This window comes from Zingiber officinale, chromosome 10A (assembly GCF_018446385.1).
Source record: "Zingiber officinale cultivar Zhangliang chromosome 10A, Zo_v1.1, whole genome shotgun sequence".
In the NCBI taxonomy this organism is placed as follows: domain Eukaryota; kingdom Viridiplantae; phylum Streptophyta; class Magnoliopsida; order Zingiberales; family Zingiberaceae; genus Zingiber; species Zingiber officinale.
Genome location: NC_056004.1, coordinates 51,233,887 through 51,258,912, shown reverse-complemented (window position 1 = coordinate 51,258,912; position 25,026 = coordinate 51,233,887). Strand labels below are relative to the sequence as shown.

At 35.8% G+C, this 25,026-nt stretch overlaps 1 protein-coding gene across 1 annotated transcript in view; it reads right to left on the bottom strand.

The window, feature by feature from the left end:
- The window catches only part of LOC122026287 (vacuolar protein sorting-associated protein 41 homolog), a 30,057-nt gene extending 5,272 nt beyond the window's left edge, over positions 1-24,785 (bottom strand). The window contains exons 1-12 of the mRNA XM_042584953.1: positions 24,360-24,785; positions 17,897-18,166; positions 17,624-17,803; positions 15,948-16,208; positions 9,117-9,249; positions 8,940-9,030; positions 8,085-8,187; positions 5,443-5,546; positions 5,273-5,366; positions 4,738-4,893; positions 4,601-4,663; positions 4,396-4,461 (exon numbers count right to left, since the gene is read on the bottom strand). Coding sequence (XP_042440887.1) covers positions 4,396-4,461; positions 4,601-4,663; positions 4,738-4,893; positions 5,273-5,366; positions 5,443-5,546; positions 8,085-8,187; positions 8,940-9,030; positions 9,117-9,249; positions 15,948-16,208; positions 17,624-17,803; positions 17,897-18,166; positions 24,360-24,614 — 1,776 coding nt within the window. The 5' untranslated portion in view covers positions 24,615-24,785. The remainder of the gene's footprint in view (positions 1-4,395; positions 4,462-4,600; positions 4,664-4,737; positions 4,894-5,272; positions 5,367-5,442; positions 5,547-8,084; positions 8,188-8,939; positions 9,031-9,116; positions 9,250-15,947; positions 16,209-17,623; positions 17,804-17,896; positions 18,167-24,359) is intronic.
- Positions 24,786-25,026: the final 241 nt, after the last annotated feature.

Sequence of the window (25,026 nt, the reverse complement as noted above, 5' to 3'; positions counted from 1 at the left end):
CAACAATTTTGTTCCAGCACCTTTGCAGATTTTTTGTATGTGTGTGTGTGTGCAGAATTGCAGATTTCAGTGCAACAGCAACCAAGTTCTCTTCCAGTTTTTTCTTCTTTTTTTTCTGTACAAAGTTCCAGAATCAATTTTCTTGTTATCTTTTCATCTATAGAGCAGATTTCTGAACCCAGTTGGCTTCCTGCTGATCTGTGGTTGATTATCAATGTTACTACTTGAAGAGTATCAATGCCTTATAAATGGTTGAATTCTCAGAATATAGCATCATTATGGGCAAGGTTTAAAATCTCATATCATGCCTGGGTTACAATCTTCGACCAAGACAATACAATTCTAGTGTCGTGCCTAGCTATGCTGACCTTCTAACAGCATGGCATGCTCCCAAGCATTGCCAAAATGAATTCAAATAAAATTTAGTCTATAATCCTTCTTCAGTAGACTTGTTTACTTCTAAACATAGGTCTACAGCAATTTAAGAATCATTTTCAATTAAAAATTTTAAAGTTATAAGTTGAAATATTATAAGCATCTCAACTATTGTCTTCCACTTGTCTCTACCAAGGTTGTCAAAATCGAGATTCTACGTTGAAACGGAAGGGAGTTGTAGAATCGTAAACTCGTAGTATCGTAACACGAATCGTAAGTTTCTACCAAAATGTAAAATTATATATAAACATATATATACTCATAGAAAATAACATAGATAAGATTAATAACCTCAAAAACACATTAAACATTTGATTAAACTAAACATTTATAAGGTCTTCTACAATCCACACATAAAATAAGTCATAAGTCACAAATTTTAGATAACATATAAGTCTACAACATGAAAAATAATAGTCAAGTTCTAAGCTTCATAAATTCATGAATTCATAATCATCCTCCATGTGTTCTTCATCTCCAGCATCCTCCATGGCATCTCCACCTTCTTCAACTTCATCATCATCATAACTAGGCAGCTCCAAATCATCATGAGGTGCTCCACTACTAGGTCCTTCTTCAACTGGAACCAAATCTTCATTTGAAGCATCCAAATCTAAATTTTCACTATCATCCACAATCCAATCATCATCAGAAGCGAGGTCATCAATGCTATAATCATTGACTTTCCTCAATTCCTTCTTCTTGGCTAATTTGAATTAGCCATCACAAAGACTACCACCATCACAAAGACTAGTATCACAAAGACTAAATTTTCATAGTCATTGACTTTCCTCATCAGAAGGGACTATTGGAGCTTGCTTCACCGGACCCAACAATACTAGCTTCTCTACTCATTTTCGTGAAATTAAAGAAGAACAAGAACACCACCACGCAGCTTCAGCTTCACCAACGACACTGCAACTCTGCGACAGCAGCTCGCGAACCACAGACGTGGCCAACAGCCTTCAGAGATGCAGACGGGACAGAGACGGCCAAAGAAGTAAAGAACAGAGACCCACAGATGAGATTGATGGAGAAGGGACAGAGGCGGATGGTGACGTACCTTTAATCGAAGTCAGTCACAGTGCCGGTCGACGCACACCGGACGCACAGGGAGGAGGAGACAGACGCGTACGTGAAGGAGACGATGGTTGCTGAAGAAGAACGAAGCACAGCAGTTGCGGCGACGATGGCTCGCGACGCGACTTAGGAAAGTTAGGGTTTCTTGGACCCGTGTTTGATCGATCGCTGCGATCGACCTTCCGGTCTTGGAAAACCAGCGGACATTTCGCGTAGAATCGCTGGACTCTTACGAGTCTACGATTTCCGCTACGCTTCCACGCGATTCTGCACGATTCCACCCGATTCCGCTTCCGCCTGGGCACGCAACGCAGAAGGCCACCAAAAACGCGTAGAATCGTGCGATTCTACGTTCCGACTCGCGATTTTGACAACATTCTCTACCCTTTAACCTACAACTTTAATCAATTCTCATATAATTAGATACTATGTTGATCATCTTTCCTTGTGTTTATACCCTCTCTACTCATTTCTTCTCATTTTATCACATATTGTAACTATAGCTTTTTGCTCCTGAATTCTAGTTCTTGAATAGTGGTAATTTATCAATCTTTTCTATTAACCACACATCCATTTAGCACTCATATATCTACTAAACTTTAGGTTTTGTTTTTTAAGTGCCCAACATTTGTCTTGTACACAAAATTATAAATTTTTTATTTTGTCTAAGGAGCACCTAGGAACACTCAGAAGTTTTTCATTTCAACCACGTTTATCAACTTCCTTATTGATTAATAGAACAAAATGATTTAAAACACATAAAATTTCATATTCATCCATTTCAACTATTCCTTCATTTCTTTTCTTATTACTGAAACTACTATTCCATTTTTTCCGTATTTCTGAAATTGTATTCTATATAATCAGTCTAGTTCTACTTAATAATTTTTTTTTCTTAAATTTCACTTAAACAATTATGCTCTTCCACCTTATCAATTAGCATTATATCATAGGTAATGAACATATATTAAGGAGATTTAACTTCAACATGACTGATTATTTCATCTTAAGTAAATGAGATAATGCCCTATGAGCTAGCTCTAGATGTAAACTTACCAACAACAATCAAGTCTTACCCAACTAGGTGCGGTCGACTATGTGGATCATTTTACGTCATTGGGTTCTATCCTCTACTATTTCATTATTTATATTTAAATAAATTTTATCTTATTTTATTATTGCTAACCAAGTCTTTTTTGGTCTTCCTCTTCCTCGTTTGATATGCACATTTATCATAGTTTCACATCGCCTAACTGGAGTATTTATTGGTCATCAAGTACATGTCCGTACCATCTTAAATGTCTCTCTTGAAATTTTCCCTCAATAGGTGCAACCCGACTTTCTCTAATATTTTTATTTTTTATTCTATCCATCCTTGTATGTTCACATATTCATCTTAACATCCTTATTTATGCAACTCTAATCTTCTGCTCATGTGCTCAAATCAGAACAAGCATTTAGCTTCATATAACATAGCACGTCTAATCATCGTTTTTGTAAAATTTTCCATTATGTCTTAAAGGTACTTTAAGATCACAAACAACACCTGATGCTCTTCTCTATTTCAACCATCCCACTTATATTCAATGCAAGACATCTCTCAATCCCTCCATTTTTTTGTAAAAATGATCCTAAATACTTAAAACTTCCAGTTGACAACTTGTCATCCCCTATCTTAACAAAGTCTCATTACGTCTAACATTATTAGACTTAAATTCCATATATTCTATCTTTACTCTACTAAGCCTAGAACCTTTCACTTTTAGTGTTTCCGGCTAAGATTTGAGTTTAGCATTTACTCTAGACATGTCTCATCTATTAAAACAATATCATCCGCAAATAGCATACACTATGGTCATATGTCTTGGACTTAGTCTTATGAGTTCATCAATGATTATTTAAAAAAAATAGGGACTTAAAATTGATCCTTGAATCTACCCTTGTCTTTATAGGAAATGTTTTGGTTAACCAGTCTGAAGTCTTCACTTTTGTCATTGCATCCTCATATATATCCTTAATTATTATAATATACGTTATACTAACACCTCTCTTTTCTAGAATTTTTCATATAATTTCCCTTGGGACTATCATAAGTTTTTTCTAGGTCGACGAATACCATATGTAAATCTTGCTTTTCTTCCCAAATCTCTAACATTAGAAATCACATTATCATATATGTCATATTACAAGATTACTATACTTCTTTCATCTGTGGAACCTATAACAATATCAGTCTAGGAAATCTAAATCAATAAAAAAACACATTAAAAATTATAGTTTTCTAAATCTATTATTTAAACTTTTAAATCTTATATTCTAATATTACAAAAACTATACTTTCAGAATCTATCATAATATTTTCCTCCAAAAATAAATTTTATATAGTGTTGAGTGTTTATCATTTTTTCTTAAAAAACTTCTTTTTGATTATCAAAATCAATAAGACCTTTTAATTTTTTCATTCAGTATCTTATTGGGTACGTCTCTAGATTTTCTTTCTCTAACTCTAATAATACAATAAATATTTTTACCCCCATTCTTCATAGATTATCATAGCTACATTTTCTTTTTCTAACTCCAATAATACAATAAATATTTTTACCCCCATTCTTCATGGATTATCATAGCTCAACCAAGCACCGCTAACCATTAGCTCAATTTTGCTCATTATCTTCTTTTATTTACTAATTTTTTCAGTGATTCTTGGAGGAAACTATTGATAAATAGACATTATCCAAACTGTGGTCTAATAGAGAATAAAGTCAAACATAAGTAACGTAATGACTTACCATAAGAACTGGTCTTTGAACATACATTTGAGAGAACATAATTGCTGTATAGGAAAATAGTTTCTCTTACTTGAGGAGTACGTTAACATACCTTATCATGTATAAAGTCGTATAGACTATGCTTTTCAATAAACTCAAAAATCTCAGGCTTCATTAGCTGTAATAATAAACAGAGAAAAGAGATAAGCAAGAACCTGAATTAAGCTTGGTGATCAACATGAGCAACTGACCAGTTGCAGCACATTACATGCATGATTAGTTACAAAAGCTCATATTCTGTAGAATGGTCTACTTACATCCGCATATAATGCAAGAGCTTTTTCAGATTGTGTATTGATGATATACAACTCAGCTAATGCCTGCCAAAGGGAATAGAATGTGAATTTGAAATACAATAATAAAAGAAGAAGAATACAGTGAGTTGTGAGTTTACCTCCTTTAGAAAGTCAGTCACAGATGATGTATTAATCTGTGGTTCAATAGCAGATATAATATTTGTTGAGGAATACAGTGTATGTGTCCATGATTTGACAGTTGTCAATAGAAGTTTGTGGAAAGATGGATTTGTAACTAATGAAACAAGTGCAACCTGCATGGACAGAAATTTATTTTTAAAAGTCATTATTTAACAGATTACTGCATAATGTCTAGACTGAATTTGAAAATGGAAAATGATGCCATTTTGTAGACAAGATTTTGTAAATGTATTTGCGACAATAATTCACCGTCCAGTTGCATGCCCCTAGTGCAGGACAGCATGGGAAAAAGGTCCAGCCCACATTTTAGTATCTTCAGCGAGAGTTCTTAAGAGAAAAAAGTGTGCCAAAGTCCCATAGTAAAATAAACTAATAGTTCAACATAAAATCAAGAGCTCCATGGTACATTTCAGGTTCTATTTTTAACAAAAATAATGATCATGCAATACATGCTGAAAACACATTTTCTGGAGATACATTAGACATAGGTACCTCATAAGCAGTATCATTCAGTTGTGGATTTTCAATTGGTATGTAAGGAACTAGGACCGGAAGTTGGCGAAGATGAGCAAAGTGGAAAACCCATCTGTTAGGGAAAATAACTGAATCACTACATTAGAAAATATTAATAATGCTAACACACAAGTGGAGGTTTAATAAACCTTTCCCAAGCTGAAGCAGATCCTCGAAGTATTTTAGGGCATAGAGATGCAGCCTCTGCATATTTCCTTTCAACAATCAAATGGTCAAGGTATCTTGAACCCACCTGGCTTGCAATTTATAGCCATAAATCACTTAATAAGATTCAAATTCTCATAATATGCAATGATGTAAAAATATTAGTAGAACAAAAAATTTAATAAGAGCAAGCAAGAGATCCTAAAAGCTAGGATAACAAACATGGCCTATGAAGGTATATGATAGATATGTTCCAATCAGAGACAGAAAGTCTTGTCATGAAATAGTCACAGAGAGCCACATAGAGTTTTTAACATTCCAATTGCACAATTAGGGTTGTAAACAAGCCAAGACGAGCCAAGTTTTATGGTGTTCAAGCTTGTTTGACCAGGTAGCCTAGTCTAGCCAAGCCGAGTCTAAAATGAACCAAGTTGTTAAAATGATTGTTCAAGCTTGGCTTGATTTTTTTTTTATGAGCTTGAGCTTGGTTTGAGCTTGGCTTGAGCTTGATTCGTTTAGGTGTTATCGAGCTCTCAACTTAAACTTGTTTGATTGTTTAAAATTTTATATTTCGATTAGTTATTGAGCTTGATAATACAAATTTGTTTGTTTATTTTGAAAGTTTCTTTATTTACTTAGTAAGTTGACAAGAATTTTATTGCTGATTCACAAATGTTGTTCACGAATATCGTTCACGAACCTTCTTTACAAACATTATTCATAACATTGTTCATGAACATATCCATAAACATTGTTCATGAACGTCAACGAGCTGAACACATATGTGTTCAAGCTTGTTCATTTAGTTAAACGAGTTGTTCAAGCTTGTTTATTTAATTAATTTTGTGTATATTAAACGAACATAAACAAACTCTTACCAAGCCGAACACCAAACTTGTTCACAAACGTTTCATACATTTACAACCCTATGCCCAATGCACATAACCTTTAACTTTTCTTTCTTCCATTCCTACATACTATTGTTATTTGTTAGAATAAATATTCTATTAATAGAAAACTTAGAAGTCTATATAAAAGGACAACGTATAAAAGATTATGAATTTACCAGTAAATTGACAATTGATTCCACATTAACATGAAATTTTTAATGAAACTGAAATGATCCTCTCAATTTCTACTTCAGATGTTGAATTGTTTTCTTGCGAGCATGGAAAGATTTCATATATGCTACATGATTGCCATTCTAAGAAAATCACCCAAGCACATAAATAATCTCAAGACTATACAAACTCAACTAGCACAGAAGCCATATGATGATATCTAGGAATTGGTGCTACCAAACTTGACCTTACCATTATTTTACCAAACAACAATAAATGACATCTTGTTAAAAAATATAAAGAGGCCTATTTGCTCTTTAAGTTAATTTTTTTTTCTAAATAGATAAACTCTAATGCATATATGCATGGTTTAAAATCTCAACCTATACCGAAGTTTCGGTCTTGGACTGGAACGATACAATTTCATTATTATATCGTGTCGTGCCGATATGGTTTCATGTATATATATATATATATATATATATATATATATATATACATGAGAATGTTATCCTACTTACCTTATGGTGCTCATCTTGTGAGCACTAAATATATTTTTTTTCTTTATTTTTTTAGAGTTTAGGGTTTGGGCTATATATATATATATATATATATATATAAAGAAATTAAAAAACAAATTACACATGGTGCTCACAATAAGATAAGTAGGGGGTGTATATATATATATATATATATATAGAGAGAGAGAGAGAGAGAGAGAGAGATTTTGGATTTAATTAAGTCTATTTAAATTATCTCTATTATAGTTAGGAGTTGATTGAAATTATTAATTTAAATTTTATTTAATTAAAAGCTAAATTTTGGCCCCTATTCCAAGCCACCAGTGACTGCAGGGTTTGCACGATGCATCTGGAGCGGCCACGGGGCTGGTGCAATGCATTTGCGGAGGTTGTGGGGCCTATGGACCTCAGGTGTGTCAATGTCGTTCTGCAGGATTAATGAAATGTTTCGCCAGTACCGGCAGTTCAGCACAAGATTTTATACCATGTTGTAATGACCAATGTAAATCAGTATTATATGATCAAGTATTTGTCCTTTGCAATAATGTGTGTCTACTGTTACCATTATGGATGTGTGAGCATAATAGATATTTTTACTTACATCCAAACTGTTTCATTCGATTCTTGCTTGTTTGGATGACAGCTCTTGTCCAACACTAAAATAGTTCGAACCACGTCAAGCACCAATTACCATATGGTTCAGAAATTCCAGAGGATCTACATTTATGCAATCAGTAAAATCTAACAAGTTTTTGTCAAATGTACTATCTCCATGCATGATATACATCTAAGACGCACCAATGAATCTGAAACGAATACAATGCAATCAAGAAAATGTCCTGTTACAGCAATATTCAGTAAAAATTTATCTGAGAAATGCATGTCTTCATGAGATACAAAAAAATATAATTATCCAATTGTACAAAAAAGATGTTTGGAAAAATATACACTAAGGAGACAATCAAATCAAGTTGCTTGAATCAGCCACCTAGGAACCAATTTTCGAGTGTTCAATTAAAGAAGAAACCAGAAAACATAGGATACCTCATCAAGAAGCTCAGTCGGTCCTTGACCTGCTTCAACTGCAGCTAATGCTTTCTCATGCCAACCATGTTGCAGAAGCCAAGAAATATGATCTTCGGCATCTCTAGCATGAATACATGTATAAACTACTTATTACTTACTGTTTACAGATGAAGAAGATGGAATTGATTACTGTGACAATGATTCTACCAATAATACCAGGGTTTGCAAACACCTGACTCCAACCACAAAGCATAATACCAAACTTGAAACCATTATTGAAAACTCTTCCACCTTAATTTGTTGTCACATCACAACTGGGAGGCTAGCTAGAAAGATTCATAAGGGTTAACAGCATTACTACAGTTAACTTCTTTGGGTCATCAGAGTTGAGCCCACAAAGTTAATGGGTACAAGTTGGAGTTTCAGATCACCTGCTGGGACAATCAGCATGACATGGTTTGACTGGACAAGGATGTCAAGGATACAAGTGGGGAAGAATGCAACAAATTCAGTCAATCTAAATAGTTTCATGTGCTACAAGGATAAGCTTTCAACAATTTGAATGGCTCAGCCTGCTAGTACTTCTTAGCTGGCTTACTGGACATAGCACCAGGCTCAACCAATGCATTGAGCTTGCAAAATGTTACAAAATAGAAGCAGAAAATTCAAAGCCACCAATTCTAGCAATTGGGCCTGAAATTTAACACTTGCAGAGAAAAGAAGCAAGCCCAAAAGTCAAATATTTGGATTTAAGCTATCATAGCAAAGAACCAAAGATCAAGTCTCACAAAGTTCTATTGGATGAAGATCTTTTCCATTAGCTCTTGAACAGTTCAAAATCAATATTCCAAAAAACAAAAAAAGACCACAAACCTAGGCCTTGCAATTACAACGTCCTTGGGAGATACTATGTAGTATAAAGGTTCGTCACCAGCAGCCCACTGACCACCAGCATAGCTACTTCCTATATTTGAAAGGGCAGCAAAGGATAAGGTAAGTGCTGAACGTATGATACAGATTTGTAACAACACCACATGAGAAACTGCAAACCTGAGAAAGGAGCATGTGCAAGGGCATAATCCTTTGCTTTATAATGCTCATAACCATGGACTGGCAGAGCATCTGTTGTTAGCTCCTTATTTTTCCATGAGACAATTCGTACCTCCGGTCTTTGTGCAGTTCCCTATAGAAAAGTTTTGCTAAGAATAGGTGTGCAAGGGTGATTAAACCTAGCTTTGAGCATAATAACCATCCTTTTCAATCTACCAGATACATTAAACACTGCATATAAAGAATATCGAAAAAAGGAAAATTTCTCAAGAACAAAATGAAATGAACCAGAAAACAACATCATGCAATTTCTAATTGTAAATTTCATAAGACACACTTGAACTCAGGTCCTCAATTTGGACATTAACATCTGGAATGATGCACTTAGCTTGTAGAATGTTATATATCTCGATAGACATAGAATATAGATCCCCTCCGGTAATTCACCTTCATGAATGATGTGATTCTTGAACATTATGTTTTTTCTCCAAGATAACTGCGATTTTTTATATATGATAATCTAAGGTTCGACAACTATAAAAATGAAAACATAAGTACACAGTTACCCAAGTTCCTAAACATGTTTGATTCACAAATATTGGAATTTCAAATTTGGATTATCTTTATATAGATTCAGTGTGAAATATGGTTTCTACCTTATGAATTTCAATAGACCAATAGGGATAACATAATTTGAGTGGTCTTAAACAGTATCAATAAGTAAGTAAAGGCAAATTTCCTAATGGGCACCCCCTAAAGTTCTAGAATTCGCAATGGGAACACCTAGTTTAGTTTCTTTCCAAATCATGCATCTCCATTCTTTACATACCCAAAGTACTTGTCACAAAAATCAATTTATTTCTTTCAAAATTTATTTGTCATTTTGGATAAATAAGGAATAATTGATTTGTAAGAGCAAGATTTGTCTACGGACCATTAAGGTGGTTTGGGTCAAATCACCTTGATGGACCACAAAAGAACAAATGGGCCAAGGTAAGAGTCATGATGATGACTCAAAACAACCCATTGACCTTTAAAAGGAAAAATTCAGATAGATCTCGGAACCACTGTTTGTCCAAAATGATAACATAACGTTTTTACCTTTAAAAAATCTAAGAGGAAAAAATTAAATTGTGAAACCAAAGGTACATGTCATATGTAAAATGGAAAAGGTGCATGATTTGATAAGAAATAAAACCACAAGCACCAATTTGAAAATTCCCCAACTTTAGGACGAGCGTGGGAAATTTGCCTAGCATAAATTGGGACCATATGCAGATTACATCCATGTAAGATCATTTAACAAAACATTTTGTATGAGTAAAAGTAGTCGTTCACCATTTCAAAGGACAATATCAAAGTTGTAATATTTCCTTAAATATTTGATGTTCTCATTGCATCAAAGAAGAAAAAGAATGGTAAAGAGTTCAAATATCACTCACTGATAAGACAATTTGAATTTTGATTTTTGAAAAAAAATCTCACTCATTGACGCAATAGGTAAAATCCAGAAAAGACTTCCAAACTTGAAAACAACATTTCAATCTAAACAAACTTAAAACCACATTATTACAGTCATAAGAACAAAGGAAAAAAACCAAACAAGGACAAGACTCTCAAAACTAAGAAACTTAACCGCAAAGATTTCTATGTAAATTATATGTTAGTCACTGAATTATTTGGGAAAAAAACACAGAAAGTAATTTCTTCCTTGCAACAAGTTACAGCCTCAAGTAGCTGCAAGCTTTTGATGGATAAAAACAATATAAACAAGAAATTGCCTTGAAAACTGAAAACACCATTTCAATCTAAATAGATAGCTAAACATACATCATTACAATTGCAAAAACAATGCAAAAGAAATCAAACAAGAACAGGATTCTCAAAACTATGAAACTTTAACCACAAAGATTTCTATGTAAATTATACACGTTTGTCACTGAATTATTTGGAAAAAAAACCGTAACTCAGTACCTTCCTCTTTGCAACTAGTTGCAGCCTCAAATAGTTGCAAGTTTTGATGGGGAAAATATATTAACAGAAAATTTCATACAAAATTGAACCTAACTACCAAAGTAGGAGCAATAGCAACTAGTGTCCTTGAAACTTCCTCATCCTCCACTTCCTCTTCTTCTTCTTGAACGGTTATCATTGAATCCACACCACTAGTGGTAGGTTTGTTAGTGTAAGCCCTAAGAGCCAATCAAGAGTTGATTGATTGAGAACATATTGTATCATATTTCATTAATAAAAGGCAATGATTATTATATTTACTTCAGATATGTATCAGATAAATAAGTATAATAATGTCCTAGGGTAGTAGGTTCTACTCTACAATATATTAATTGGTTGAATTGATAGTGGGAGGTTGTAGATATATATAGAACACTACTCTTAAATATTCTTAGTCAAGCATTAATATACAAGGGCAATATTAACACGTTGAGACTAGTATATAGGTTAATTGATGACTTAATCTCACAAGTCATGGATATAAGATATCAAGTTATCACATGGGTATATATTAGAAAATATGTACTGAATTGACCCGCCATGAGAATATTTCATAGATCGTTATATGAGTATCATAAACATTCTCATAATGACTATTGGTATGAATAGTTCTTAAACTTGAAGTCACTATGATTCCCTACATAAGGAGTTGTGTACTTTAGTATCGGTAAACGTCACCTGTAACAAGGCGGACTATATATGCAATAAGTTATATGGAGGGATGTGAGTGATGTAGATGGGATCTATCTCTTTTATATGACTGAAGTGATATCTGTGAACCTCTTGATTAAGTAGGATACAAGAATGCATGGCCATGCTCAAATTAGTTAATATGAGATATTGAGTTTATTTGATTGAGTGTGTCTACGTAGGGATCAAGAAACACAAAGATTGATAAGAGGATGACGGACTATGCCTCATCAATCAATCTAGATATTAAGGATAGAAGGACTGAGTTATACAAGATAATAAACACAGACAAGTTAGGTCGGATCTCGATATTCTCGTCACTTGGGTAGCAATGATGCATTGTTAGATGTCACTCATTGCTTAAGTATCTAAAATGTTGATTTGAATATACGAGAGTCTATTGAGTCACATACAAAGAACATGTTAATTTGGAGATGGGTTTATTTTAGTTTGACTAAAATATGATGGACCCTAACACCATAGGGTTAAGTCTAATCCGAATTAGACTCATTGAGTTAGGCTCAAATTGGATTGAGTCTAATCTGAATTATACTCATTTGAATTAATGGATTAGACTCATTGAGTTATTGGATTAATGTGTAATCTAATATATTAATCCAACCCATTAAGAAGATTAATAGAAATTAATGGAGATTAACTCATCATTAATAGAAGAAGACCAAAAAGTATGAAACCCTTGGTATTCCTTAAATGAATATAAAAGGCCTTTTGAGTGAAATTTTCACATGAGACTTTTCATCTTCTTCTTCTTCCTCTTCTTCTTACTCTTGGCCGAATACCCTTGTGTGGCTAGTACTACGAAAGTGGTTCTTCTCCGAATCTGAGTTCGTGCGACGAACGGGAAACATGTTCATGTGGATACCGTAGAGGCGTGAATGTTCTGATCGTGCTGAGATTTATATCCAAATCAAAATTGTTGTTAGGAGTACCGTTCATGCAACAAAGGTAACCTAACTATGTGATAGAGTAGCAAGAAGGAGTATACCATATTCGCATGGAACTCTAGAGGGATCTTTTTTCCGCTGCATTATGTGTTGTTTTCGCATAAGATCCCTATAAGGTTGGCAGCAGGTTGACCAATGTCCAACATTCATATGCATATGCCCAACAACTCATTTATATATATAATTAAAAGGCCACATGCACAAGAATCCAGATAGTCCAGAATTCCTTTTAGCCAATTATATTACTAGTAATGTTCAAATTAATTACATTAATTTTTTATATTAACTAATATTTTCTTTTGAGATCCACACAGCTATATTTTCTTTAAGTTGCCTTTTAATATGTTCATACCAGGGTTCAAAATCAAGAGCCATGCCAAAGTTTCGAACTTCGATTGGAACGATACTATTTTAGTTTGGTATCGGTCTTTCAACATGTGGTGCTAGTAGACAATTGAAAGGGGGAGACAAAGGAGATGAAAAAGAAGAAGATAACACAATTATATATCTAACTTCATATTTTGTGTTTCATTTAGAATTTGTAAAGCTACAAAAGAAATAACAACCATTATTTCAATTCATGTAGTGGCATTTTGCAGCATGTTAAGAGATGTTGAATGTGCACGCTATCAACATGATTGACACAGTGACATAGGATTGATTAAATATGTCATGCCGAATAATATCGAGTTCCAACAATTTATTGAAATGATGCATTTAGATAATGTCACCCAGCAAAGTACAAGATTTCAAGTCATGGTTCATACCACACAAATTTATTTATTTTTCATTTTAGCATCAATTAGAGTAGCGCCTAATTGTTTTATTTATTATTTTCTTTTTGGCAACTCCATTCATCCATTTTAGCATTCTCATTTTTGTTACATTAACATTTTATATGTGTTGCTTCTTACTAGTTTAACACCAATTCATAAAGCATGACAAAATGTACCATGGTCATGGATTATAATATCCTTCCATTGATTGGCATATGTGAAAATTTTTGTTCCATCCATTAATCGACTTGCAAAACATCACGAATGAAACTGATCGGGCTTCTTCCACAATGAAGGCAACACAATCGAGCTCTTCAACAGAAGCATTTGAGGCTTCCATGACAATTGTGTGAAGCCTCCCGCCCTTCTGTGAAGACACTGACATAGCATGGGGTGAAGTAAAAATAGCATGTGGTGAAGTAAAAATGTGGTGTGAGGTAACAGTGAGGCAGCAGAGGCTCTAACAACACCACAGGAAACTTCACAACATTTCTTGACCCTTGCTAAATGGTGGCAACAATGTGTGGGTACATCCTGAGGCAGTGAAGCCTTCCATAGCACATGGGAAGCTTCCTAATTCTTCCACAAAAGTGGCGACAGTGTATTGGTACGTCCTTAGATTCTTCTCTTCCCCAAGGCTCCTAAATGTTCTTCTCTTTCTTGATTCTTCCTATCCTCCTCAACTGCCTCTAGCATGGCATGTTAGTACATCCATCACACTATCTCATTCCGGATTGAGATCAAAACTCAAGCTCAGAATGAGATTTCAGACATTTGACCGTATTATTATGAAATTTTCCTTTCAACATAATGGACCATAGTGATGAATCAAGACAATCCTCCAAAAGCTCGTGTTTATTTTGACTGGTCACTCTTTATTCTATATTTTCATCAATATCCATCCTACATAACTAAAAGGAATTTAGTGTTCAACCATCTTAATTTTCAACTATTCCCTTAATTCTTTTTATATAACTTAGATAACTGAAATACATTTTTAATACATTTTAATTCAGTTTCAGTTCTAATTTCCAAAGTTTTTCTCCACAGTTTTAGCATCACCTTCAATCTATTTACACTCTCATCAGTTAATACAATATGTTTGCAAATAACATGTACCAAAAGATTATGGTATGTTGATATTTTAAAAAAAAAAAAGACGATCAGCTATCATATGTCCCAGAACCAAAAACATTGATCATCCAATCAAACACCTGAGAAGTTTGTCAGTTTGAAAATAGTGTTGTTCCTAAAAATCCAATTGAGTCTCTAGTCTCAAATAATATGTTTATACTAATATATGAGCGAAAATGAATATGGCAACAAAGTATAAGAATTTGAAGATTGTTGAGCAGTTGTCCCCAGGGCGTAGCGGTGAGTGCATGGCAACTCTGGCGTAATGGTCAGGGGACGATCCCCCGGAGTGATGGCCGACATGGTCGATCCCACCATGCGCTCAATGCTTGTGTACCAGCATGAACCTCCCTCCATATCCGTAGGGCCGGCTCTAGGGGGATCGTTAAGGTAACGGATCTACCTTTGAAGATTGTTGAGCAGTCAGAATGAGCTGCACTATGACAAAGATGTAAAGTTGCAGTGAATCAGTAGGTGGGAACATGTGTGGATGAGGAAGACGCAGAAAGAGGCTTCTGATAATTTTGATGTCAGAAATGATGCTTGTCTTTCCAAAATTCATTTAACCATTGCTAGGATATTATACAAGACATTGATATTATGTTGATTACACCAAGAAAAATATGTGCCTGTACAAAAGAAGGTTGGATGAAGCAAGATAACAAACTGTGTTGCAGTAACAAGGCAGTTGATTTGAACAAGATCGATGGGATGGGAGAATGTAATCTTCCAGCATCATGGAAATATACTCTTAACCAAGTATGAAGTCATTTTATGTTCAGTTTTTATCAATCTACATGCGAAACATCTTTGGAGCAACATACGTTGAGATTCAATAAATTAAAATTTTCAAGTGAATACAGAAAGAGATCACCTTAAAGATTCTAAATGTGTATAGATATTCTTCAATCAGTCTAGACAGAGAACAAGAAGATATAGGTAGCACAAACTATTTAGTGAACAAAACATACAGCAATATTGTGAGGACACAAATAAATTTTCTGCATAATAAAAAGTAATTGAGGAAAGATTTACAAATCGGTTTCTTAAATGGAACTAGTTATACATAGAACTTTCAACTAGAATATAAAGACGCATGGAAATAGTCAAAGTAAGACTACTAACTTTGATGCACAAAGGAACAGGAAATAGTCAAAAAAAAAATACACAAAGAATTAGATTATATGAAATATCAAGGGAAGATACTGAAATATCAAGCAACCCCTTGATGAAACTGGTAGTAAAAATTTTACCAGCCTGGCAGGTGGACTACTGTTGAAGTCTTTTTCTCCATTCTCCTCCTCCGGAATGTAAGCAAGCACAACCAGAGTATCACCAAAGGGAGCAATGCCAGATATATAGTAGCTAGTTTGAAAAGATGCTACAATATCCACATACTTTGTACTAGTTATGGATAAACTTATTTGCATCCCATTTGCTCCACTAGATTGGTTGCTCTTAATCGCTGCTATTTTAACAGATGTTCCCCAGCCAATAACCAAGAGTGTGTCAGCCTAGACATGGGAAAGAAATGCTTAGCATGCAAACACTGACTTACAGAAGATTAGTCACTATAAGTAGGAAATTAAGTCTTGTGATAATTTCTGACTTTTTATTATTAAAATCAAAATGCTAAAAACTACTTGGTGTAATTATTCAATGTCACCATCAAGAAAGCCTTTTCCAACATAATTTGAACCCTTCTCCTAAATGACCTAATGGAAAAGTCTGATCCTCCAACTCCCACAACAGTAATATTGATTTTCACATGTATGAACTAAAAATTTAGGAAGCAAAAAAACTACATTTTACACCTGAAATAAAAATGAATGACTAAACATCGATCAAACAAAACCTGACTTGAGCACGTGTCTTCTTCAGTTATAACATCACAGAATATGCATCACTAACTCAGGTGGAAAGATCCATTCTAAACATGAACAATACAAGGCAAATACAGTAAAGCTAACCTTTCCGGACCTCAAGTCCTGTAACCAAAAATACTATAAACCATGGTTTAAAGTGTCGTGCCGAAACGGTCGAAACAGGCGAAACGTCTCGTTCCACTCGGCGACCGGCACCGGCACGACCCCGGCACCAGACCCACGACAGGTGCGACGTGTTGCACGACCTTGTGATCACAGCAGAGGGGTCACTCTACCCTGTAACAGTAGCGAAGAGATTGCATAACCCTTCCGCTGTCTCCGTGGAGGCATCGTGTGACCGCACTACAGAGGGGTTGCACGACCAACGTGGTCGCGCCGAAGGAGTCATGCAATCCCCGCAGCCATGGCTGGTCGCGCAACCCTGCGATAGCACTGAAGTCGTGCGGGCTTGTGAGTGGTGTCGGATTTCAGATTTTTTTAATTAAACTTAGGTTAATTTTTTTAATCAACTCCTAGTTATGGTGGAGATAATCTAAAGAGACTTTATTAAACCCTAATAAAATTATCTAATTAATTTTATATTTCATTTATTTTAATTTAAAAATTATAATAAAATTTTTATTTATTTATTTATCTATTTTCATATCTTTTCCTTTTTAAAAAGATTATTTTTTATCTTGTTTATTTTTTAAATATTTTAGTTTTTAATTAATATATTTTATATTTAAAAAATACCGAAACTATATCGGCATGGCACGATACGGTATCGAAACCGTATCATTCCGGTCCAGGACCGAAACTTCGGCATGGATTGAAATTTTAAACCTTGTTATAAACCAACTTTAGCTATTCCATTTACTAAGAGACAAGCAGTGGGTTTAGTATTTAAAGAAATGCCTTATGTATTGTTTGCTACTAAGTTTGCAGTATGCCATTCTATCCAATATATACAATCCTCAAGCTAACTTAAGTACTTTCCTTAGTTTACACTTTCTTTGAAAAAGACTGGATAACAATGTAATGATGGATCATTCTCAACAAACCTGCCAGACCAAGTGAGGAAGTAAAAGTTCAGGGCGTGGACTTCCTCTCGGCCTCTCAATAAAAGCAATGCGTTGATTATTGGCCATGTCATAAATTTTCACCCCTGCATCATTTGCCCAAGCAATTAGGTTTGTTCTCCATCTGACAGCATGTATTGGACCTTCACCATCATGAAGAATCTAGATGGGAAAATATAAAGAGCAATTGTTAATGTTATAGCTCTATTAATGATGATTATAACAGTAGAAGAGACGTTGGAACACCTGATATACCTGTTTATTGTATCCAAACCAATTCTTCATATTCAGAAAAAGGTGACCAGCCAAACCACCAGAAACAAATCTCCTTGAGGCTTTGCGTGAAAAATCAGGGTCTAAAGACATTGTCTTCATTGGGCGATGGTACTCAAATTTTAATTTTTCATCGGTAAAGAGACCATTTATGACTACAGTTCCATCATCTGAACAGCTACCAACATATTCACCTTCTGAATCAAAGCTGATGTCATTCACGGTGGCTGTGTGGGAAGTATATTCTTTGACCTGCGAAGAAAAAAATTTAGCTGTGACCACATATAGAGGATGTTCAAGCAGCAATGCTCATTTGAAACAAGATCTAGCAAAGACTTATTAGAAGTTAGAACATCAATGACGTTCACATCTATTTAACATAGGCTAACAAATTACAATCCATAATTTAATAAGAAACTCTTTAAAACTTAATCTACAATCATATTTTGTTTACTATAGAAGGAAAATAATCAAAAGCAAAAAAATAATCCAGAGGGAGAGCAAGCACCAATGAAATGGAAGGCTGATTCTTGGAAGTTCAAATGTGTGGTAGACACATCTTATAAATAATAATTTTTTTTATTCATTTATAAATTATACAGCCTGTTAAGATGAAGATCTCAGTACAAAATTGAATGATTACAAAAGCTAAATGGCACAGCATACAAAAAGTTAAACGGCACAGCATAACATACCCTTCTTGTACCAGCATATGGCCAGGAGATGTGCAAATGGGAGGTTGATCTTGCTCTATGCTAAGCTAGAGTAATTAGCATAAAACCTAACTAATTGGGAAGTGACAAATGTGGTCCACAAGCATAACAAACAAAGTGCTAAGATAAGCAAAAGCATAAAAAATTGGCACATATCTTTGATGATAGATGATACCCTAGGCGAGCCTTGCATCCCAGCTGCTCAAGGAGGACATACCTAGAGTCCTAGACCATACTTAGGCATGGTCCCTATACCATTTGCCCCTATAGTACTAGGCGATGCCTGGACATGGTGTCGACCCTACTTAGGTATGGCTCTCCCACCTACCTATATGTATAAATACCCAAGTATATCGGCCAGAAAAGGGGAGAAAATTCTCACTTTTTTTTAATGTCTCTGTATTCTTTCTACATCCGCCCTTGTGTAACTTAAGCATCAGAGGGTCTTTATCGTACAACTCCGACCCTCTTTCTAGTGCATAATTTGTATGTCTATGACTTGGCCTCAACGGCTTCCACATCATTCAGCCTTGGCCTCGTCGTTGTCCATTTCAGCATTCCAAATCAATGGCAGTTTTATGTTGTATCATTTTTGGCATCGTCAGTAAGAGGTCCCCTACGGTGTCCACGCATGGAGGAGACGAGATCAAACCCGGGAACGGCGAGATTCACCTTCTCATGAAGAAAAGGAAGTTTCTAAGAGAAGGTTGGATAACGACAATCATCCTACCTGAGGGAGAATCAGCATCATCTCAGGAGGAGAGTCCTGTAAGTTGCCCAACTTGGGAACCTACGATTGCGAAAGGCATTCACAAACATCCCATTATGGCAAGGTCACCTTGTATATTTCTTGAGGCTTAGTGCCACGCCTCTCTAACCTCCTAAAGGTTGGCCTTTAGGATGCATTGAGTTCCATTGCAATGAATTGCAACTTTAATTGGATACTCTCTATTTTATTATTATTCTGATTCACATATCTCTCCCCTTAGAGATTCACCCAATGTTTAGGGATCGAGCTCCCCCTTTGTCTCAAGGATTTGCTAAAGGTAGGGGTTGATTTTTGATTCTCTCCGAACTCTTAAAGGTTGCCTAAGATCTCTGGATCAAGCTCCCCCTTCGCCTCAAAGGTTCTTCCAAGGTACAGGTTGACTTTCAATTCTTTCTTAGACCTCGAAGGTCTACCTGAGGTCTTATGATCGAGGTTCCCCTTCGTCTCAAAGGTTCACCCAAGGAAGGGGTTGACTTTCAATTCTCTCATGGACCTAAAAGGTTCACCTAAGGTCTCGGGATCAAACTTCCTCGTCACCTTAAAGGATCTCCCAAGACCGGGTCAACATTTAATTCTCTCCTAAACCTTAGAAATTCGCCTTAGGTTTCAGGATTGAGCTCCCCCTTTGTCTCATAGGGTCATCCAAGACAATGATTGACTTCTAATTCTTTCGCCGGCCTTAGAGGTTTACCCAAAATCTCGGGATCGAATTCCTTCATCTCAGGGTTCGCCAAAGGCAAGGATTGCAGACCTTAGAGGTTCACCTAAGGTCTCTGGATCGAGCTCCTACTAAGTCTTAGAGATTCGTCCAAGGTAGGGGTTGATTTCCAATTCTCTTCCAAAACTTAGAGGTTTGCTCAAGATCTCAAGATTGAGCTTCCCATTCCCTCATAGGTTCGCCCAAGGTAAGGGCTAACTTTTAATTCTCTGTTAAAGCTCAAAGGTTCACTTAAGATCTTGGGGTCGAGCTCCCCATTCACTTTAGAGGTTTGTCGAAAGCAAAGATCAACTTTTGATTCTCTCACGGCATAGAAGTTCACTCAAGATCTCAGATCGAGCTCTCCCTTTGCCTCAGAGATTCGCCCAAGGCATGGGTCAGCTTTCAATTCTCTCCCAGACCTTAAAGTTTCACCCAAGGTTTCGAGATAGAACTCTCCCTTTACTTCAAAGGTTTGCCCAAGGTAGGGGTCAACTTTCGATTATATCTCTCCTAAACCACAAAGGTTAATCCATGGTCTCGGGACCAATCTCTTCCCCCTTTGGCCCATAACTATGGGGTTGACTCTTTTAAGCCAAGACTAGTTTATTACATGTTCATACAAAGGCCTTTTCATCTAAATCAAATTCATTGTATGTTTATATATTACCAAATCTAAGCAGAAAGGCCTCGAGACGTTGACTTATTAAAGTCCCCGCATTAAGCCTATAACCCATCCTCAGCTTCCAGCACAATTGAGATCCTAAGAATACTTCTATGTCATCTCTGTTTTTTAGTCTATCTCTAGCACATCAAAGTCTTTAAATACTTCGACATTAGCTTGCAATTCCGCCCAAATGTTGGGGCCCACCTTAACATCCTGTTAACTTAAGCACTCTAATCGAGTCTTATACACCTCAACTCCTTGACTTGACTTAAAGGGGAGACTAATGATACCCTAGGCGTCGCCTCCCATCCCACCTACTTTTGGTATTATTGGTCACACATGAAGTCCTTAGTCATACCTGAGAATGGTCCCTCTGCCATTTAAGCATGCAATCCTAGACCATGCCTAGGCATAGTCCCCATGCCATACTTACATATGATTCGCAGTTATAGGTCTACTTAGATATGAACTCCCACCTACCTACATGATATATCCACCAAAAAATGGAGAGAAGAATTCCACTCTCTTTAGTGCCTTTGCATTCTTTCTATATCCACATTTGTGTGACTTAAATGGACTTTGTTGGATAACTCTAGTGCCCATAACACTCTTTATAGCGTGTGTAGGCTACTTGGACCCAATGATCTCCACCTCAACAGCTTCCACATCATCCAACCTTCACCTCATCGTTGTCCATTTCAACATTCCACCTCAACAATAGATTTTCTCTGCATCAACGCACATCATAGTGAAATATTAAACCCAATCAGGTGTTAAAATGTGGTTCTAGGCGATAGGCAATTGGTCGCCTCGGTTGTAGATGGGGACCTCACAATTCGCATTAAAATCTTAGAAAAATAGAAAAACAAAAAAAAAATAAAAAATAAGTGAAAATCACATAATACAATCAAAATTGGTAATAATCATCAATGAAAAAAAAATGATATCAAAAAATAAACAAATAATAGGGTGGAAATTGCAAAGGAAACTAGAAAAACACACCTAGTATGGAGATAAGGGGAAATTGAAATTGAAATCACATAATACTTGAATCACAAGTGGTGTTGGGTGAAGAAAAAAAGTCAAGAGAGGGGTATGTCAAGCAAAGAAGTCAAACTTAGGAGTTGTATCAGATAGATCTCAAAGTAGGGTAGAAATTAGAAATTAGGGTTAACTAATCCCTATTAAATGAACCACAATCTATTAAGTGAACTAAAACCTAAAAAACTATTTTTTCTAGGCTACCTAAGCAGCCCACCTATGCCAATTTTTTAATTAGATAATTAGTACAAATCATTTATCCTCTAGGCAAGGTGGAGAAGGATCAAAACCACCTAAGTTGCCTATATCGAGTTTTAAAACCATGAACTCAATTTGACAAAGTAATAATAATTCTCACATACACATACATAAGAGATTATCGCCTGCATTTATGCACACAAAGGGACAACGCTAGTGTCTCCTTGCAAATGATTGCGTCTAGTGACCACCTATATGCCTCTTAAAGGGAAGTCGCCTTTTCCCCTCTCAAAGAATCATTCCTACCCCTTTTCCTTTTCAATGAATCATTGTTGCTCTTTCCCCTTTCAAAGATTCATCCCCTTTCAAGAAGATGTTGCTGGCACCCCTCCCTGCACCGACAATTGCCACATTTCACCCACACTATCCTCTCCCCCCAATCTCAAGTATTCTATCTTTGTTCCCTTGAAATAGTCAACCTCCCTTCATGAGAAGCTGACCTCCCTCCAACACTACTTGATGTTAGTCTGTCATATCATGGCATGTATGGCATATAGATGGACATAACCCTAGAGTCGTTTTACATCAAAGATGGTTGGGTGTTGCCAAACCAAAGATTATACAACTAGAGATATAACGGGTCCATGTTGGTCAAGTATTATCAACATCTAATTAGTGATCACATAATCAAAGAATTCCAACCTGACGGTAGAAACATTGATCAATACTAGTGGTAGAAGCCCTCTTTTATAAGATGTCATTAGGTTTTCTTGTCTGAGAATGAAAATAAAAGTAATTTATAAAGATTGACATATCTTAGAGATAGATAAACAAGAGACAATATGTAATATCATTTAACCTTCTTATTTATATTTGTCTACTCCTTTTTATTTAATTTTCTTTGGAAGGATCTCTAACCAATTTTCCCAATACACCTACCCCTACATTATTCTTCTAACTCATCTCAAGGTTGGTAGAGGTATTGCATCAGCTTATTAGGTGCACTACCATCTTGCTGCTTTAAAACACAACTATTGTAGTTAAAGCTTTTGTGAGCCTTTTGTTATTTTTTCTACTTTAGTTATGCATTTCATGTTTAAACAACAACATATGTAAGTCTTGCTTTTATTCTCAATATTATGAGTTGTCCGAGAAGATGTATAACTTCTATTATCGACCTTCCTTGCATGAATCCAAATTGATTTTTGATCGCCGTGTTTTTTTTCCTTAATCTTTTTCTATTACTCTTTTCCAAAGTTTCATGGTATGACTCATTAGTTTAATAGTCCTATAATTCACGCAATTTTATATATCTCCTTTATTTTTATATAAGATGACTAGAGTACTTACCCTAATCACATCAGATATTTTTTTCAATATCAGGTTGAATAACCTTGTAAGCCATGAAATATTTTCCTTCCATAGGTACTTTCATACCTCTATCAAAATATCATATGATCCAATTACTTTTTCATTATACATCTTATTTAAAGTTTGTTCTACTTCTGAAGTTTGAATTCGATGATAAAAGTTTAAATTTCTATATTCCATTTACTTAAATTACCTAAGTTAAGTTGGTCACCTAAACTTCCATTAAAAAGTTTATGAAAATCCATCTTTCATCGCTCTTTTATTTTTTCCATCATTCACTAGTACCCTATTACATTCATCTTTAATGCATCTTATCTGGATAAGATATTTAAACATGCTATATTAATTTTGTTGCTAGAAAACATTTTATGTTCTTAAATTTATATAATTCATTTCCTTTTATGAATGAATCATATTTGAAATATTGGTGTTTTATATGCATATGGTTGCTCTTGTTATATTGGAATATTGAGTAGAGTGTGCTTTGAAAGTTATATAGCATTTTCAGGGTAGTGTTGTTATTGATCTATCATCAGTGGTCATTCCTAGTCATAGGAAAACTACTCTCCTACGTCACTTAAGAGCTTATATATGCTTACAAGCACGTGTGGAGAAAGGGAAAGACACTCAGTTTCTGTAGCTACCAACAATCAAAAATCATCTTCTAATCTTTCTTTAGAGCCAGACCAAATTTCCGTTGGGATAGATCCTCCCTGTAAACTGACCCTGATTCGTTCAAGCGGGTCCATTAAACTATTGTAATTTGGCCACGACAATTATCCATCATGTCGAGCAAATCTGGCATAGTTTTAGCAACGCATAGTTGCAAATATAGAGTTTTCCTGGGGGCCGTGGCTCAGTGAGCAAAGTTTCAGACCTCAATAAAACAAATTAAAACTATGTGCTAACTTAATTAGCTAAGAGTTTGAAATCAAGAGAAAGATGTGATCTAAAAGCCGCTCAAGAAAGAGAATTGAGCTGTATCCCACCTGATTGCCCTGGAAATCAAGTATATGAACGGTGCCGTCGTGGGTGCCGAGGGCGATCATACGCTCCGCAACGGCGATGGAAGCGGCGGCGTCGTTGGATAGGAGTGACGGCACGCTGCCTCCAAGCCGCTGGTACTTCAGCCTGGGTTCCTCCTCCTCCTCCATCTCCTCCTCTTCCTCTTCCTCTTCAGCGTCATCCTCCTCCCGCTCGTCATCCCCATCGACGCCGTTCTCGGCGGGGTGGTTCGACACCATGGTCGCCGGGGGGCCAAGATCCAATCGCAGTCTTCTCTTCTCCACCTGGCGCCCTGGATGGTTCGCGTGGTTTCGAAGGGTGGTCAGGCGATTTGCGGTGGCCGAGTCAACTCGATCGAGAAGCAAGGGCGAGGCCAAATGCAACGAACAATGGGTGTTTCCGTTTCTCCCTGTCCCTTTCTGCTTTTAGATGGTGGCTCCCAGACAGGCTACAGTTTGCCTTACGGATCATCCAATCGCGCGTGGTGACGCTCTTCCAAAAGATCTGAGTCCGAACAACTGTTGTGATTGGATCAGTTAACATAACGTATGAAACATTCATTTTGCCAAGAGTTTACCTGTTCTTAAAAAAATACCTTAATATTTTTAAATCAATCAAAGTACCCGAACACATCTCAATTTTAAGCTCCAA